This window comes from Mauremys mutica, chromosome 3 (assembly GCF_020497125.1).
Source record: "Mauremys mutica isolate MM-2020 ecotype Southern chromosome 3, ASM2049712v1, whole genome shotgun sequence".
NCBI lineage: Eukaryota > Metazoa > Chordata > Testudines > Geoemydidae > Mauremys > Mauremys mutica.
This window is the reverse complement of record NC_059074.1, coordinates 1,878,825-1,893,341: the sequence shown is the minus strand read 5'-3', so window position 1 is coordinate 1,893,341 and position 14,517 is coordinate 1,878,825. Positions and strand designations below refer to the sequence as shown.

Sequence of the window (14,517 nt, the reverse complement as noted above, 5' to 3'; positions counted from 1 at the left end):
AGCGGTGGGCCGGGGGGGCCCAGCCTGGCTAGGAAAGGCCCTACCCCCATGGGGGGCGGGGGAAGCGTGTTGCTTGCCCGTTTTCCTGTGGGGGAGGGGGTGTGGGCCAGGCCTTTGAGCTGGCCTGGAGGTGCTGGCTCCCAGGGGGGATGGGGAGGTGGCCCGGGGCTCTGAGTGCTGCTCCTCTTCTGGCTCTCAGCAACTTCCTGGTGACGGCGGGGAACGACCGGAAGATCAAGTTCTGGGACCTGCGGCGGCTCTACGAGCCCATCAACAGCATCAAGCGTTTCCTGACCACCGAGATCACCTGGCTGCTGCCCTACAATGGCGTCACTGTGGCCCAGGACAACTGCTACGCCTCGTGAGTGACCCTCCCCGTGCCGTGCCGCGGCGCGGCTGGGCGCCTGGCTCCTCCCCTGGGCCGGCCCTGCCGGGATCCTGGGGAGAGGGCAGCCTGCCAGCACCGGGCTCTCACTCGCTCTCTCTTGCAGGTACGGACTGTGTGGAATCCACTATATTGATGCCGGCTACCTGGGCTTCAAGGCCTATTTTGTGGCCCCGCGCAAGGGGACTGTGTGGGTAAGAGCTGGTGGGGGGAGGGGTCAGGGTCCTGGGGTGCTTGGGGCCAGCTGTGCCCCGTAGCCCATGGAGGGCTGCGGGCTCCTGTGCTCTGCTGGGGTTGGCTCCCGGGGACACGCTGTGCTGCCTGGAGCAGGGCCCCTGGCTCCCACTTGGTCAGAGCCTGTGGCGGGGTGGAGCCGGGGCCCTGGTGCCCGTGGGGTTTCCCCTTTCCTGGCCTGCCAGGGACAGCCCAGCCCTGCCCCGTGGGCACCTCTCTGACTTGGTGGCTGAGGCCTGCCAGGGCACCTCTGTCTTGGAGCAGGGCCTGTGCTGACAGCTGTGCTCCCCTCTCCCTGGGCAGAGCATCTCCAGCTCTGACTGGCTGAACGCTGTGGCGGCCGGGGACATCACTGGGGAGCTGCTGGCGGCGGTGCTGCCTGACCTGGCCATGAACCCGCTCAACATCAAGCGGCCCTCGGAGCGCAGATTTGTAAGTCTCTCTCCTTGGGGGAGCAGCCCAGTGGGCTGAGAACCCGGCTCTGGGGTGCATGGCATGCGACGGGGGCAGGGGCCATGGGGTGCAAGGGCTGAACCATAGAGTTGGGTGGGCAAGTGGTTTGGCAGGATGGGTCCATGGGGCTGGGACAAGTGGGCTGGAGGGGTGGGGGGGTGAGCTGCTGGGAGGCCCATGGGGCTGGGGGCAGTGGTGCGTGGGGGCTATGGGGCACAAGGGAGCGAGGGGCCCTGTGGGCACAGCAGCAGGGCTGGGGGCAGGGCTGTGGCGGCTGAGGGAATAAAGGGAACACGTGTTAACGTGACCTGGCCCCCATCCAGCCCTGACCTGAGGCCTCGGCCTGTGGTGTCCGTGGCCCCGCCCGTAACGACTTCTGATTAAGGAACAGCCGGCTGGCCCCAGCAACAAGGAAATCTTCCTAAGGCTCTAATTGTACCAGCGTCTCCTGGCCCCTGGCGAGGTTGGGAGGGGAAGCCCCTGGTAAGACCGTCCCTTGGCCAGAGCTGCCGTGGTGCAGGGCTGGGCGGCAGTGTCCTCTCGGCCCCTCTCTGGCTGCCCTGGTCAGGAACCTCTCAGGGTCGGGACGAGGGCCCGGGGGGCAGCAAGGATGGTGCCGCACGCTCTAGTAGCCTCCCCCATTCCTACAGCTGCTCTGGTTCCCCACAGCGCTGGGGGGAGCAGCCCGGCCCCTCGTTACTGTGCCCAGTGTCTGACCGACCCGTTTTCACTCACTGCCTTCCAGCGCCCCAGCTGGCAGCACCGTCCTTGGCCCTTGGTTTGACTTCAGACAGGAGCCACAGCGAGGCCCCATTGTCACCCCAGGCCCTGCTCCCCTGGGGGAGAGCGGCCCCAGCCAAGTCCCGGGGGTGGGAGCAGCATGGCCCTGCCCTCAGGACGTGTCTCCTCCCCAGCCCATCTACAAAGCGGATCTGGTGCCCTGCAGCTCTGCGGGAGGCGAGGAGGAGCCGAGGCCGAAGAGCAGGACGTACAGCGAGATGACGAAGGAGCATTGCCTCCGCTTCCAGGACACAGACCTGGTACAGGCGCCGGCTGGGACAACCCAGGGAGCCCCTTTGTCTCCGCCCGCCTGTGTGTGGGGGGGGTGTGGGGGGGGCGGCTTTCTGCTCCCCTCCTCCTCCTGTGGGGGGGTGTGTGGGGGGGGCGGCTTTCTGCTCCCCTCCTCCTCCTGTGGGTGTGTGGTGGGGGGGGCTTTCTGCTCCCCTCCTCCTCTGTGTGTGGGGGGCTTTCTGCTCCCCTCCTCCTCTGTGTGGGGGTGTGGGGGGGGGCGGCTTTCTGCTCCCCTCCTCCTCTGTGTGGGGGTGTGGGGGGGGGGCGTTCTGCTCCCCTCCTCCTCTGTGTGGGGGGGGGCTTTCTGCTCCCCTCCTCCTCTGTGTGGGGGTGTGTGGGGGGGCGGCTTTCTGCTCCCCTCCTCCTCTGAGTGGGGGGGGTTTCTGCTCCCCTCCTCCTCTGTGTGGGGGGCGGCTTTCTGCTCCCCTTCCCCTCCTGTGTGTGTGGGGGGGGCTGTCTGCTCCCCTCCTCCTCCTGTGTGGGGGGGGGGGCGGCTTTCTGCTCCCCTCCTCCTCTGTGTGTGTGTGTGGGGGGCAGCTTTCTGCTCCCCTCCTCCTCCTGTGTGTGTGTGGGGGGGGCTCTCTGCTCCCCTCCCCCTCCTGTGTGTGTGCTGAGAGCCAGTGCAGAGCACTACCCACAAGGCCGCATGGCCCGCAGGCCTGCCCCTCGCCCACGGCCTGCCCCTCGCCCACGGCCTGCCCCTGGCCCGCGGCCCTGCTGGGCTGTGCAGGCTGGCTGGGCTCCCCACAGTGCTCCGAGCTGTGAGTCTCTGCTGCCAAGGGGGCTGTGAGCGTTCAGGCCGCTGTGTTCGTGGCTAGCTGGGGCCCAAGAGCTGAGGGGGTGGCTGCGCCCAGGGTCAGACGCCCACCCTGGCCCCCGTTTGCCCTTCCGGGGGCCCGGCCCCAGCGTCCTGCTCACTCTGTACCCTGCCCCCCCAGCGCAACTTCCGAAACTTCTTCAGCCGGGAGCCCATGCGCAGGATGCACGAGCAGGAGGTGAAGGCCGAGCTGAGCCTGGACCGCATGCAGCTGGAGTCCATCCACAAGGTGAGCGCCAGCCCGCAGCCCTGTGCCGGAGAACTCTCCCTGTGAGCCCGGTGGCTGCTCCTCCCTGCCGGGCTGGAGGGGCCCGCCCCCGCCCACGGTCCCCTTTCATTCCTGCCATGCCAGGGTGGGCCTGACCTCCCCCCCACCGTGCCAGTCCCAGCAGGATCTCCATGTGCTCTCCCTGCACTGTCTCCTAGAGCCTTGCAGTGCGGGGGGAGGGTGCTGAGGGGCAGGACTGGACCCCAGGGGACTTGGGGGTGGGACCTGGCTCAGCCCAGGTAGGATCCCCCCAGGCTGCAGCCGGAGCCCCTTGCCACCCGCTGCCTGCCCTCCCCCTCTGAGTCAGTGCACAGTGCGAGGTGGGGCAGGGCTGGGATGGGGCAGGAGACCTGAAGCCTCTGGGCTGCTGAGCTGGGGCAGGGCCAAGGGCAGCCCAGGGGGCCCCAGGACATGCAGCAGGGGCAGCCGTGCAGCAGGCCTGTCTGTCCCATAGGGCGGGGGGCGAGCAGCCCCTCACAGTCGGAAGGATGAGCTGTGACCCCCTGTCCTGCTCAGACCTGCTGCTGCGACAGCTGGCGACCCCCCCCCCCCCACACACACACACACTGTCACTCGGCCCCCACCCCTGTGAGCTGCCTGACGCTCCTCTCCCGGCAGGTTCGCTTCAGCCCCAACCTGGACTCTCACGGCTGGCTGGTGTCGGGCGGCCAGTCGGGCATCGTGCGGGCGCACTGCCTGGTGGGGCTCACCTCCCCTGTGGGCCACAAGCTGCTCCGGGAGTGCCAGGCCCAGTTCAGCGCCATGGACGGGGACAGGCCGGAGAGCCCCAGCGGCAGGCTTGCCGAGCACGGCCTCCTGCAGGAACAGTAGCCACCCGACCGCCATCTGCCTGGCCGGCCAGAGCCCTGCACGGGGAACTGCCTCCAGGCTGCAGCGCCTTCCGGGGCTCACCGGGCCTGGGAGGAGACCCGAGCAGCCCAGCCAGGGTCCCTCCTCCAGGCCCTCAGGCTTGGGACCGGTTCAGTGCATCCTGCAGCCTGCCGCTCCCATCTGTCCCCCGCGGGGTGCGGGCCTGGGCCTGAGCGCCACGGGGGCAGGCTGGGCGAGCTGTGGCTAGACCCAGCCTGTGAGCCGGGGGCAGACCTGTGCAGGGGCCCCTCCCCCGGCCCTGGAAGTGTGTGTGTGGGGGGGGGGACTGACGCTCTGTGCAGGGGCCCCTCCCCCGGCCCTGGAAGTGCGGGGGGGGGGGCTGATGCTCTGTGCAGGGGCCCCTCCCCCGGCCCTGGAAGTCTTGAGGGGGGGGGCTGACGCTCTGTGCAGGGGCCCCTCCCCCGGCCCTGGAAGTGCGGGGGGGAGGGGGCTGACGCTCTGTGCAGGGGCCCCTCCCCCGGCCCTGGAAGTCTTGGGGGGGGGGGGCTGATGCTCTGTGCAGGGGCCCCTCCCCCGGCCCTGGAAGTGCAGGGGGGGGGCTGACGCTCTGTGCAGGGGCCCCTCCCCCGGCCCTGGAAGCGCGGGGGGGGGCTGACGCTCTGTGCAGGGGCCCCTCCCCCGGCCCTGGAAGTCGTGGGGCGGGGGCTGACGCTCTGTGCAGGGGCCCCTCCCCCCGGGGTGAGCCGTGTGTGTAGCGTTGTGGTTTTGTGCCTGTTGCTGTCTGGTCGTCGCCTGGCTCCCAGTGTCTGGCTCAGGCCCCACCTGCAGGCCCGGGCACGGGTGCCTGTGGGCACCGGGGGAGGCTGCAGAGCAGCTGTGGGGCTCGGCCCAGGCTGTCCGAGCAGCGCCTTGCACCCAGGCCAGGAGCCGAGAACTCGCTCACATTGAGCCGCTGTGATCTTAACTGTTCAATAAAGTGTTGGTTTTTTAAAGGGTCCTCGTGGTTTTCTGCTCCTTGGAGCAGGATGGGCGGGGGTCTGGGTGAGGCCCTGCATCGGGCTGGCAGGGAGCAGAGGTGGGGGGTACATGGGGTGCCTGGGGGACTGGTGGGGAGGTGGCAGGGGGGCACTGTGCTGGGTGGGGCTAGTAGGTTACTATCATGGGGGCACTGGGCAGGGCTGGAAGGGAGCACTGTGGGGGGTAAGGCACCAGGCAGGGAGCGGGGGGGTGCTGGGCGGGTGTGGCGCCAGCAGGGATGGTGGGGGCAGGGGGGCACTGGATGGGGTTGGTAGGGAGCAGTGGGGGGGGCACTGGGCGGGCAGGGCACCAGGCTGGGGGCAGGGGGGCGCTGGGTGGGGTTGCCAGGGAGCAGTGGGGGGGCCCGGGGGGGGCAGGGCGCCAGGCTGGGGGCAGGGGGGCGCTGGGTGGGGTTGGCAGGAAGCAGTGGGGGGGCATTGGGGGGCAGGGCGCCAGCAGGGCTGGTGGGGGCAGGGGGGCGCTGGGTGGGGTTGGCAGGGAGCAGTGGGGGGGCACTGGGCGGGCAGGGCGCCAGGCTGGGGGCAGGGGGGCGCTGGGTGGGGTTGGCAGGGAGCAGTGGGGGGACACTGGGCGGGCAGGGTGCCAGCAGGGCTGGAGGGGGCAGGGGGGCGCTGGGTGGGGTTGGTAGGGAGCAGTGGGGGGGCACTGGGAGGGCAGGGCGCCAGGCTGGGGGCAGGGGGGCGCTGGGTGGGGTTGGCAGGGAGCAGTGGGGGGGCACTGGGCGGGCAGGGCGCCAGGCTGGGGGCAGGGGGGCGCTGGGTGGGGTTGGCAGGGAGCAGTGGGGGGGCACTGGGCGGGCAGGGCGCCAGCAGGGCTGGTGGGGGCAGGGGGGCGCTGGGTGGGGTTGGTAGGGAGCAGTGGGGGGGCACTGGGGGGGCAGGGCGCCAGGCTGGGGACAGGGGGGCGCTGGGTGGGGTTGGTAGGGAGCAGTGGGGGGGCACTGGGTGGGCAGGGCGCCAGGCTGGGGGCAGGGGGGCGCTTGGTGGGGTTGGCAGGGAGCAGTGGGGGGGCACTGGGCGGGCAGGGCGCCAGGCTGGGGGCAGGGGGGCGCTGGGTGGGGTTGGTACGGCGCAGACGTGCCCCACTTGCTGCCTTGTGCTCTGGGAGGCCTTCTGCCTTGTCCCCCCGCGAAGGGCAGGCTTGGGGCCCCCTGCCGCTGGCACGAGGCTGGGCCCTGGTGCTGTCAGAGCTGGGGCAGCTCGCTGGCTGGGGGGGCAGTGTGCGCCCCACTCCCCAGGCGAAGGCACGTGAGCCCCCAACCCCCCCCCTGTGCTGCGTGTAGCCCACCCAGCCCAGCCCACAAACAGCAGCAAAGGTCACGGGGGCTCGTCTGAGGGGGACAGTTTATTGGAGTCAGCGGTGGTGTCTCCGCTGCCTTCGCGTCTGGACGCAGGTTCCTCCCCCAGATGAGCACAGACAGACACCGACGGACGGACGGACGGCACGGGGTGACGGACAGCGACACACGGCCCACGCGGGGCGACGCCGACAAAGCTGTGACACGGGCTGGGGCAGCACAGCGGGGGCAGCACCGGGGGGGGGAAGCACAGCGGGGGCAGTACCGGGACTGGGGCAGCACAGCGGGGGCAGCACCGGGGGGGGGGCAGCACAGCGGGGGCAGCACCGGGGGGGTTAAGCAGAGTCGGGGGCAGCACCGGGGGGGGTTAAGCAGAGTCGGGGCGTGCAGCTGGGAAGGGACGCTCCCGAGCCAGCTCCCTACCTGGCTTGCTCAGGGAGGCAGAACTGCTGCCAACGCAGCAGCCGGATGGGGGGGAGGTTCCTGGCTTGGGCCTCTTGGCCCCTCCTCGGGCAGAGCAGCGCCCGGGACTTTCCTGGACCCCCAGGCCAGAAGTGTCTCTCGTCACCTACTCTGAGCCCCTGCATCACGCAGGCCAGAGACCTGCCCCAGGGCAGAGCGGTTAGAAGAACATCCCGTCGGGTGAAAAAATCCACCACGACCCTGGGGAACTTGTTCCCATGGGTAATTCCCCTCACCGTGTACATCTCCGCTCCAGTCCCTGCCTGGCTTCCGCTTCCAGCCCTGGGCCTGTGTTCGACCCTCCTCGGCCGGACTGACGAGCCCACTGTTAAATATTTGTGCCCCACGTCGGTACTTGCAGCCTGGCCTCAAGTCACCCCTTCACCCTCTCTCTGCTAGGCTAAATCGATGGACTTCCTGGAGTCTAGCATTAGACAGGTTTTCTAATCCCTTAATGAGTCTCATGGGTCTTCTCTGCCCCCTCTCCAGTTTATCAACCTCCTTCCTGAACTGTGGGCCCCAGAACTGGACAGGGGATCCCAGCAGCGGTCGCACCGATGCCAAATACAAAGAGAAAGTAACCGACTTCTACTTGAAAATCCTGTTTGTGCAGCCCAGGGTCACATTCGCTCTTTTGGCCACAGCATCACGCTGAGAGCTCACGTGAGAACATAGAAATGACCAGAGTGGGTCAGACCACGGGTCCATCCTGCCCAGTGTCCTGTCTGCCAGAGGGAAGGAACAGACCAGGGAATGGTCCGGTGATCCATCCCCCGTCGCCCATTCCCGGCTCCTGGCAAACAGGTCTAGGAGTGCCCCGAACATGGCGTTGTGACCCCAGCCGTCTTGGCTGATGGCTCTATCCTCCAGAATGTATCGAATTCCCTTTGAACCGACGCACAACATCCCCTGGCAGCGCACTCCACAGGCTGACTGTGCATGGTGTGAACTTCCTTGTGTTTGTTTTAAACCTGCTGCCTGTCCATGTCATCGGGTGACCCGCAGTTGTTGGGTTACGAGAAGGAGTAAATAGCGCTGCCGGATTCACTCTCTCCGCCCCAGTCACGATTTTACAGACCTCTGTCATATCCCCCCTTCGTCGCCTCTTTGCCAAGCTGAACGGCCCCGTCTGGTTAATCTCCCCTCAGACACAAGCTGTTCCACCCCCGCATCATTTGTGTTGCCCTTCTCTGTACTCTTCTCGCTTGTAACAAGTCTGGGTGACCAGCTCTGCGCGCAGGATTCAGGCTGCGGGCGTCCCCCGGATTCATACAGAGGCACATGGTATTTTCTGTCTTATTATCGATCCCTTTCCTGATGGGTCCCAACGTTATTCACTTTTTTTGAGTGCTGCTGCTGCTGCCGTTCTGTTGCCCAGGCACCCAGATTTGTAACTCTTCCCCGTCTGCTCTGGGCGGACCGAGACGTCCTGTGCCCAAGGGGCACGAGCAGGGCGCACACAAGCCCTCACGCCTGGCATGCGGCTGTGGCTCATCCTGCAGCAGGTGGGATGGGGGGTCTGGGGTTTGCCTGCCCGTGGGCGGGAGGGGCTGCTTCCCTGGCCTGGGCACTGAGCAGCTGCCGCCAGCAGGAATCCAGCTTCCTTCGCCCTGGGCCATGCCCTACCGGCACTGGGGCCCCGCCCTGGGCCACGCCCCGTGCCCCGCTGGCACTGGGGCCCCGCCCCATCCTGGGCCCCGCCCTGTCGGCACTGGGGCCCCGCCCCACCCTGGGCCCTGCCCCGCCGGCACTGGGGCCACGCCCCGCTGGCACTGGGGCCACGCCCCATCCTGGGCCCCACCCCGCCGGCACTGGGGCCCCGCCCCATCCTGGGCCACGCCCCGCCGGCACTGGGGCCATGCCACGCCCCGCCGGCACTGGGGCCACGCCCCGCCGGCACTGGGGCCCCGCCCCATCCTGGGCCACGCCCCGCCGGCACTGGGGCCATGCCACGCCCCGCCGGCACTGGGGCCACGCCCCGCCGGCACTGGGGCCACACCACGCCCTGGGCCACGCCCCGCCGGCACTGGGGCCACGCCACGCCCTGGGCCATGTCCCATCCTGGGCCACGCCCCAGAAGTGCTACTGGCAGGGGGGTGCCAGGGAGGGGTTCTAAGCAGGGAGCCGGGGTGGGGACAAATACCCCTCTCGGGGGGTCCTGGCAGCCCCCCACCCTGCAGTCAGCTGGGTGTGGCAGGGAGCATGACAGACACTGCAGGCCTGCTGCACGGGAGTGTGAGCCCAGGGCCTTGCTGCTTAGAGGGCTGGCGCCTCCCCCCACCAAGGCAGGGCTGGGCTGCTGGGGGCGGGTGGGGGCTGTCCGGCTCGCTAACTCCCCACACAGCTGGTGGGAGGGCGTGGCAGAGTCAGCTGCAGTAACTAGTGGCCTGATGCTGCCCTGACCCCCCGGCACCAGTCCCTCAGCAGGCTTGGGCAAGATAGACTGGAACTGGAAAAGGTTCAGAAAAGGGCTGAGGCAAGATTAACCAGCCGGGGACTCGTCAGCTTGGCAAAGAGACGAGTAAGGGGGGATATGACAGAGGTCTGTAAAATCATGACTGGTGGGGAGAGAGTGACTTGGGAAGTGTTGTTTGCTCCTCATAACACAGGGACTAGGGGTCACCACATGAAATGAACAGGCAGCAGGTTGAAAACAAACACAAGGCCCAGTCAACCTGGGGAACTCCTCGCCAGGGGATGTAGGGAAGGCCAAGACTATAACAGGGTTCAAACAAGAACTAGAGAAGTTCACGGAGGATGGGTCCATCAGTGGCTGTTAGCCAGGCTGGGCAGGGATGGTGCCCCAGCCTCTGTCTGCCAGGAGCTGAGAATGAGCGACGGGGGGGAGGGTCACTTGATGACTTAGGCGCCGACTCCGTGGATGCTCCGGGGCTGGAGCACCCACAGGAAAAAATTGGTGGGTGCTTTGCACCCACTGGCAGCCAAGCTCCTCTCCCGCCCCTGCCCCACCACCTCCTCTGCCTCCTCCCCCTGAGTGCGCCGCGTCCTCGCTCCTCTGCCTCCCTCCCTCCCAGCGCTTCCCGCCCGGCTGCAGCCAAACAGCTGTTTGCACGCTCGGGGCGGGGGCGGGGCCGGGGCGGGGCAGTGGGGAAGGGGTTGGACTAGGGGCAGGGAGGGAACGGAGTTGGGGCAGGGCTTTGGGGAAGGGGTTAGGATGGGGTGGGGCAGGGGCAGAGGGGGGTCAAACACCCCACAGGAAAGAGGGACCAGTCGGCGCCTGGGCTTGCTGAGTCCCTGTGGGGCACCTGGCACTGGCTGGAGACCTGGCTAGCGGGACCCTTGCTCTGACCCACTGTGGCCGGTGCTAAGTCAGGAGCAGGACGAGAACAGCAGGTCAGGACTATGTCAGTGCCCGTGGGCGGGCGCAGGGCCCCAGCACAGCAGCGGCGGGAGCAGCACCCGGGCAGAGTCGCCCCGGTGCGGGGTGCAGGGAGCCTGGCGCTCTCACCCTGCAGGGGGCGCTCTGCAGCGCCCCCCACTGCCCAAAGGCAGGGTGCCCGGATGGGCCCCGGGGCGGTGGCTCCCCCATTTCCCAAGAGCTCCCCAGAGGCAGATGGGGAGAAGGGTCCCAGCAGGGCCCCTCTGGCCGAGCTCCAGCTGCCCCATGGCTCTCCCCCCCGTGTGGGGGGCAGCCCCTGGGTCAGTGTGGGTGGGGCTCTTGCACCCCATTGGCAGTGCAAAGAGCCAAGCTGGCTGGACGTGGCGGCCTGCTGGGCAGAGCAGAGGCTGGGGCTGGGGCGTCTCCATCTCTGGTGCCGAGCGCTGCGGGCCCGGTGCTCAGTCCCGGGGGTCCTGGCACTGGCGGCAGGCGGCCATGTCCTCCAGGTACCGCTCCACCTGCACCGTGCACGAGACGAAGCCAAAGGTGCTCTGCAGCTGGGCGGTGGCTTCCTGCAGCACGTCTTCCATGTCCGCGCCGGCACCTGCAGGCAAAGGGGGCAGCCCAGCCCCTGTGAGCATCTCCTGGGGGGGGGGGCGGCGCAGGGACCATGTGCTGGGGGCGGGGCTTAAAGGGACCATCTATCGGGGTGGGGCCTGCAGGGACCAGGGACCAGGGACCAGGGGGCGGGGCCTGCAGGAATCACACCGCGGGGGAGGGGCTAGCAGGGAGCACATGTCAGGGTGGAACATGCAAGGACCCCGTCCCTGGTGGGATGGGGGGGCAGGGACCTCATTCTGGTAGGGGGAGGGGTGCCCCACAGCTGCGCTGGAGGGAGGGGTCGGGTGGGGGGGTGGCGGAGGACTCACCGACTGCCACGTGCACAGACACCACGTGGTGGCTGAGGGTCAGGGCCCAGAGGTGCAGGTTGTGGGCGTCCTTCACGTCCTTCACGGCCAGCAGCACGTCCTTCACTGCACTGAACTCGACACCCCGCGGCGCCCCTGGGGCCAAACAGGGAGGATGAGCCTGGCACCGGGGCAGCCCAGCTCCTGGGGGTTCAGGCGGGTGGCTCCCCCGCCTGGCAGGGCTCCAGCCCTGGCACAGGGGCTCCCCAGGGCTCTCTGGAGGGGGTTGGAGGGGACGCCAGAGCGGCGCTGGAGCAGGCTGTGGAGGGAAGGGCCAGGCTGTCCTGGGGTGGCCCCATGGAGCCTGTGAGGGTGGGGGCAGGAGATGCACCCAGAGCAGGGCAATCACTGGGTGGCTGGAACGGGCGGGCGGGGTGCTGTGGGCATGGGGAGGAGTGTGCTGGGCTCAGGGACTCGCTGGGCAGCCAGGACCATGGGGCTGCCCCCCCCCGCCCCGGCAGAGCTAGGATGAGGTATGTCCCGTCCCCCCCCCAAGCATTGGCAGGAGCATGCCAGGGCCAGGCTGCCCACGTCCTCCCATTGCCCAGCCAGGCGCTGGTGGGGTCCTCAGAACTCAGGCCAGACGGGTCCCACCAGCCAGAGTCCCTCGTCTGCGACCCCTGCCCTGAGCCCAGGAACCTGCATTGAGCTAACACACAGGTGAGCAAACTACGTCCCATGGGCCACATCCAGCCTGCGGGACGGTCCTGCTCGGCCCCTGAGCTCCTGGCCCGGGATGCTCGCCCCAGCCCCTCCCCACTGTTCCCCCTCCCCCACAGCCACGGGATGGGGGGGGGTTGGATAAGGGGCGGGGGTGCCAGGGGGCAGTCAAGGGACAGGGAGCAGGGGGCGGTTGGATAGGGCGGAGGTTCTGGGGGGAGGGGGAGTTAGATAGCGGGTGGGGTCCTGGGGGCGGTTAGGGGCAGGAGTCCCGGGAAGGGGTGGTCAGGGCACAAGGAGCGGGGGGGTGTGTGTGACGTTATGAGTGTGATCTAATATCTCATTGAAAGGTGGCAGGGCCAGAAAGAGTTAATTACCTCCCAGACTGACCTGACCCAGGGCTGAACTTTAGAGAAGTTAGGTTAGGAAGATCTGTAAATGAACAGAGCTTTGAAATGCAGCCGCATTGTTAGAGGTAGAAGGGGAGGTGTTTGCTCAGGGCTTGAGATGTCAGCAAACAAGGCTTGTCTATTGCTAGAGCTTTGATTCAAAGATCAAAAAAGGACCTAAGGAATTGAATTCAAGTCTGTCTGTATATTGATCTTTCAACCATCGCGCTCTCTCTCTCTCTCTCTCTCTCTTTTCTAATAAATGTTAGCTTAGTTAATAAGAATTGGCTGTAGTGTGTATTTTGGGTAAGATCTAAGGCTATGGCTAAGCTGGGAGCCGTGCTCCCAGCACTGGGGCTCTGATCACACTGGCGCTTTGCAGCGCGGCAACTTGCAGCGCTGGAGGGGGTGTTTTTTCACACCCTGCTGCAGCGCTGCAAATCTGCAAGTGTAGCCATGGCCTAAGTTATAATTGGGCCTGGGTGTGTGGCTGATCCTTTGGGATTGGAAGAACCTTTTCTTTTGTATGGTGAGATAAGATTTTTCAGGAATCATCGTCATACATTTGACAGGTGTGTCTGGATGGAGGCCTGAGGCTGGGCACTTTAAGGGAACTGCGGGGTTTGGATTCTGAGTGACCAGTGAGGTAACACAGAGACTGTTCTGTGCTGGTTGGTAAATCTAAGAATTGGAAGATCCACCAGCGTTTGGGGTTTGCCTGGCCCGGTCTGTTTGCAGTTCACCCTGTTTGAGTGACCTCTGCTGGCTCCCCCGGGCAGCACCATCACAGGGGGGTTGGATGGGTGGGGGGTTCTGAGGGGGGCAGTCGGGGTGGAGGTGTGTGGCTAGGGGTCGGGGCAGTCAGGGGACAGAGAACAGAGGGGTTGGAGACGGGGTGGGGGTCCCGGAAGGGGGCAGTCAGGGGACAAGGAGCGGGGGGGATGTTGGATGGGTTGGGGGTTCTGAGGGGGGCAGTCAGGAGGCAGGAAGTGGGAGGGGGGCGGATAGGGAGCAGGGGCCAGGCTGTGTGGGGGGGCACAGACTTGCCTACCCAGCCCCTCCAGACAGTTGTGCAACCCCAATGTGGCCCTCAGGCCAAAAAGTTTGCCCACCCCTGGGCTACCATGTCGGCCTGAAAGGCAGCCAGGAGCCGGCACAGTCACTGCTGCCCTGGGCTGTTTGGGCCTGTGGGTCACTGCCCTGGGTTTAACACATGGGCCCACTGGCCAATGGACTGTCTGGCTTCAGCTTCCAGTCACTGGATTTTGCCAGCCCCCCCACCCCCCAGTTTAGAAAGCCCCATAGCACCCAGGCTTTTCTCCCCATGCTGCTGGGACGCCAGCAAGTTAAAGAAGTCTGGGCTGGATGAATGGACGGTAAGGTGGATAGAAAACTGGCTAGATGGTCGGGCTCAACGGGTAGTGATCAATGGTTCCATGTCTAGTTGGCAGCCGGTATCAAGTGGAGTGCCCCAAGGGTCGGTGCTGGGGCCGGTTTTATTCAATATCTTCATTAACGATCTGGAGGATGGTGTGGACTGCACCCTTAGCAAGTTTGCAGATGACACTAAACTGGGAGGAGTGGTTGATACGCTGGAGGGTAGGGATAGGATACAGAGGGACCTAGACAAATTAGAGGATTGGGCCAAAAGAAATATGATAAGGTTCAACAAGGACAAGTGCAGAGTCCTGCACTTAGGACGGAAGAATCCCATGCACTGTTACAGACTAGGGACCGAATGGCTAGGAAGCAGTTCTGCAGAAAAGGACCTAGGGGTTACGGTGGACGAAAAGCTGAATATGAGTCAACAGTGTGCCCTTGTTGCCAAGAAGGCTAATGGCATTTTGGGTTGTATAAGTAGGGGCATTTCCAGCAGATCGAGGGATGTGATCATTCCCCTCTACTCAGCACTGGTGAGGCCTCATTTGGAGTACTGTGTCCAGTTTTGGGCCCCACACTACAAGAAGGATGTGGATAAATTGGAGAGAGTCCAGTGGAGGGCAACAAAAATAGTTAGGGGGCTGGAGCACATGACTTATGAGGAGATGCTGAGGGAACTGGGATTGTTTAGTCTGCAGAAGAGAAGAATGAGGGGGGATTTGATCGCTGCTTTCAACTACCTGAAAGGGGGTTCCAAAGAGGATGGATGTAGACTGTTCTCAGTGGTACCTGATGACAGAACAAGGAGCAATGGTCTCAAGTTGCAGTGAGGGAGATTTAGGTTGGACATTAGGAAAAACTTTTTCACTAGGAGGGTGGTGAAGCACTGGAATGGGTTCCCTAGGGAGGTGGTGGAATCTCCTT

The 14,517-nt window shown here is 65.9% G+C and overlaps 2 protein-coding genes across 2 annotated transcripts in view; one reads left to right on the top strand and one right to left on the bottom strand.

Moving 5' to 3' along the window:
- LOC123366039 (general transcription factor 3C polypeptide 2-like) overlaps window positions 1–4,405 on the top strand; it is a 38,315-nt gene extending 33,910 nt beyond the window's left edge. Inside the window, exons 7-12 of the mRNA XM_045009128.1 lie at window positions 200–361; window positions 492–579; window positions 923–1,051; window positions 1,987–2,112; window positions 3,082–3,189; window positions 3,847–4,405. Coding sequence (XP_044865063.1) covers window positions 200–361; window positions 492–579; window positions 923–1,051; window positions 1,987–2,112; window positions 3,082–3,189; window positions 3,847–4,059 — 826 coding nt within the window. The 3' untranslated portion in view covers window positions 4,060–4,405. The remainder of the gene's footprint in view (window positions 1–199; window positions 362–491; window positions 580–922; window positions 1,052–1,986; window positions 2,113–3,081; window positions 3,190–3,846) is intronic.
- A 6,170-nt stretch (window positions 4,406–10,575) lies between these two features.
- SLC30A3 (solute carrier family 30 member 3) overlaps window positions 10,576–14,517 on the bottom strand; it is a 35,815-nt gene continuing 31,873 nt past the window's right edge. Inside the window, exons 7-8 of the mRNA XM_045009127.1 lie at window positions 11,126–11,260; window positions 10,576–10,800 (exon numbers count right to left, since the gene is read on the bottom strand). Of these exons, the coding sequence (XP_044865062.1) occupies window positions 10,655–10,800; window positions 11,126–11,260 (281 nt within the window). The 3' untranslated portion in view covers window positions 10,576–10,654. The remainder of the gene's footprint in view (window positions 10,801–11,125; window positions 11,261–14,517) is intronic.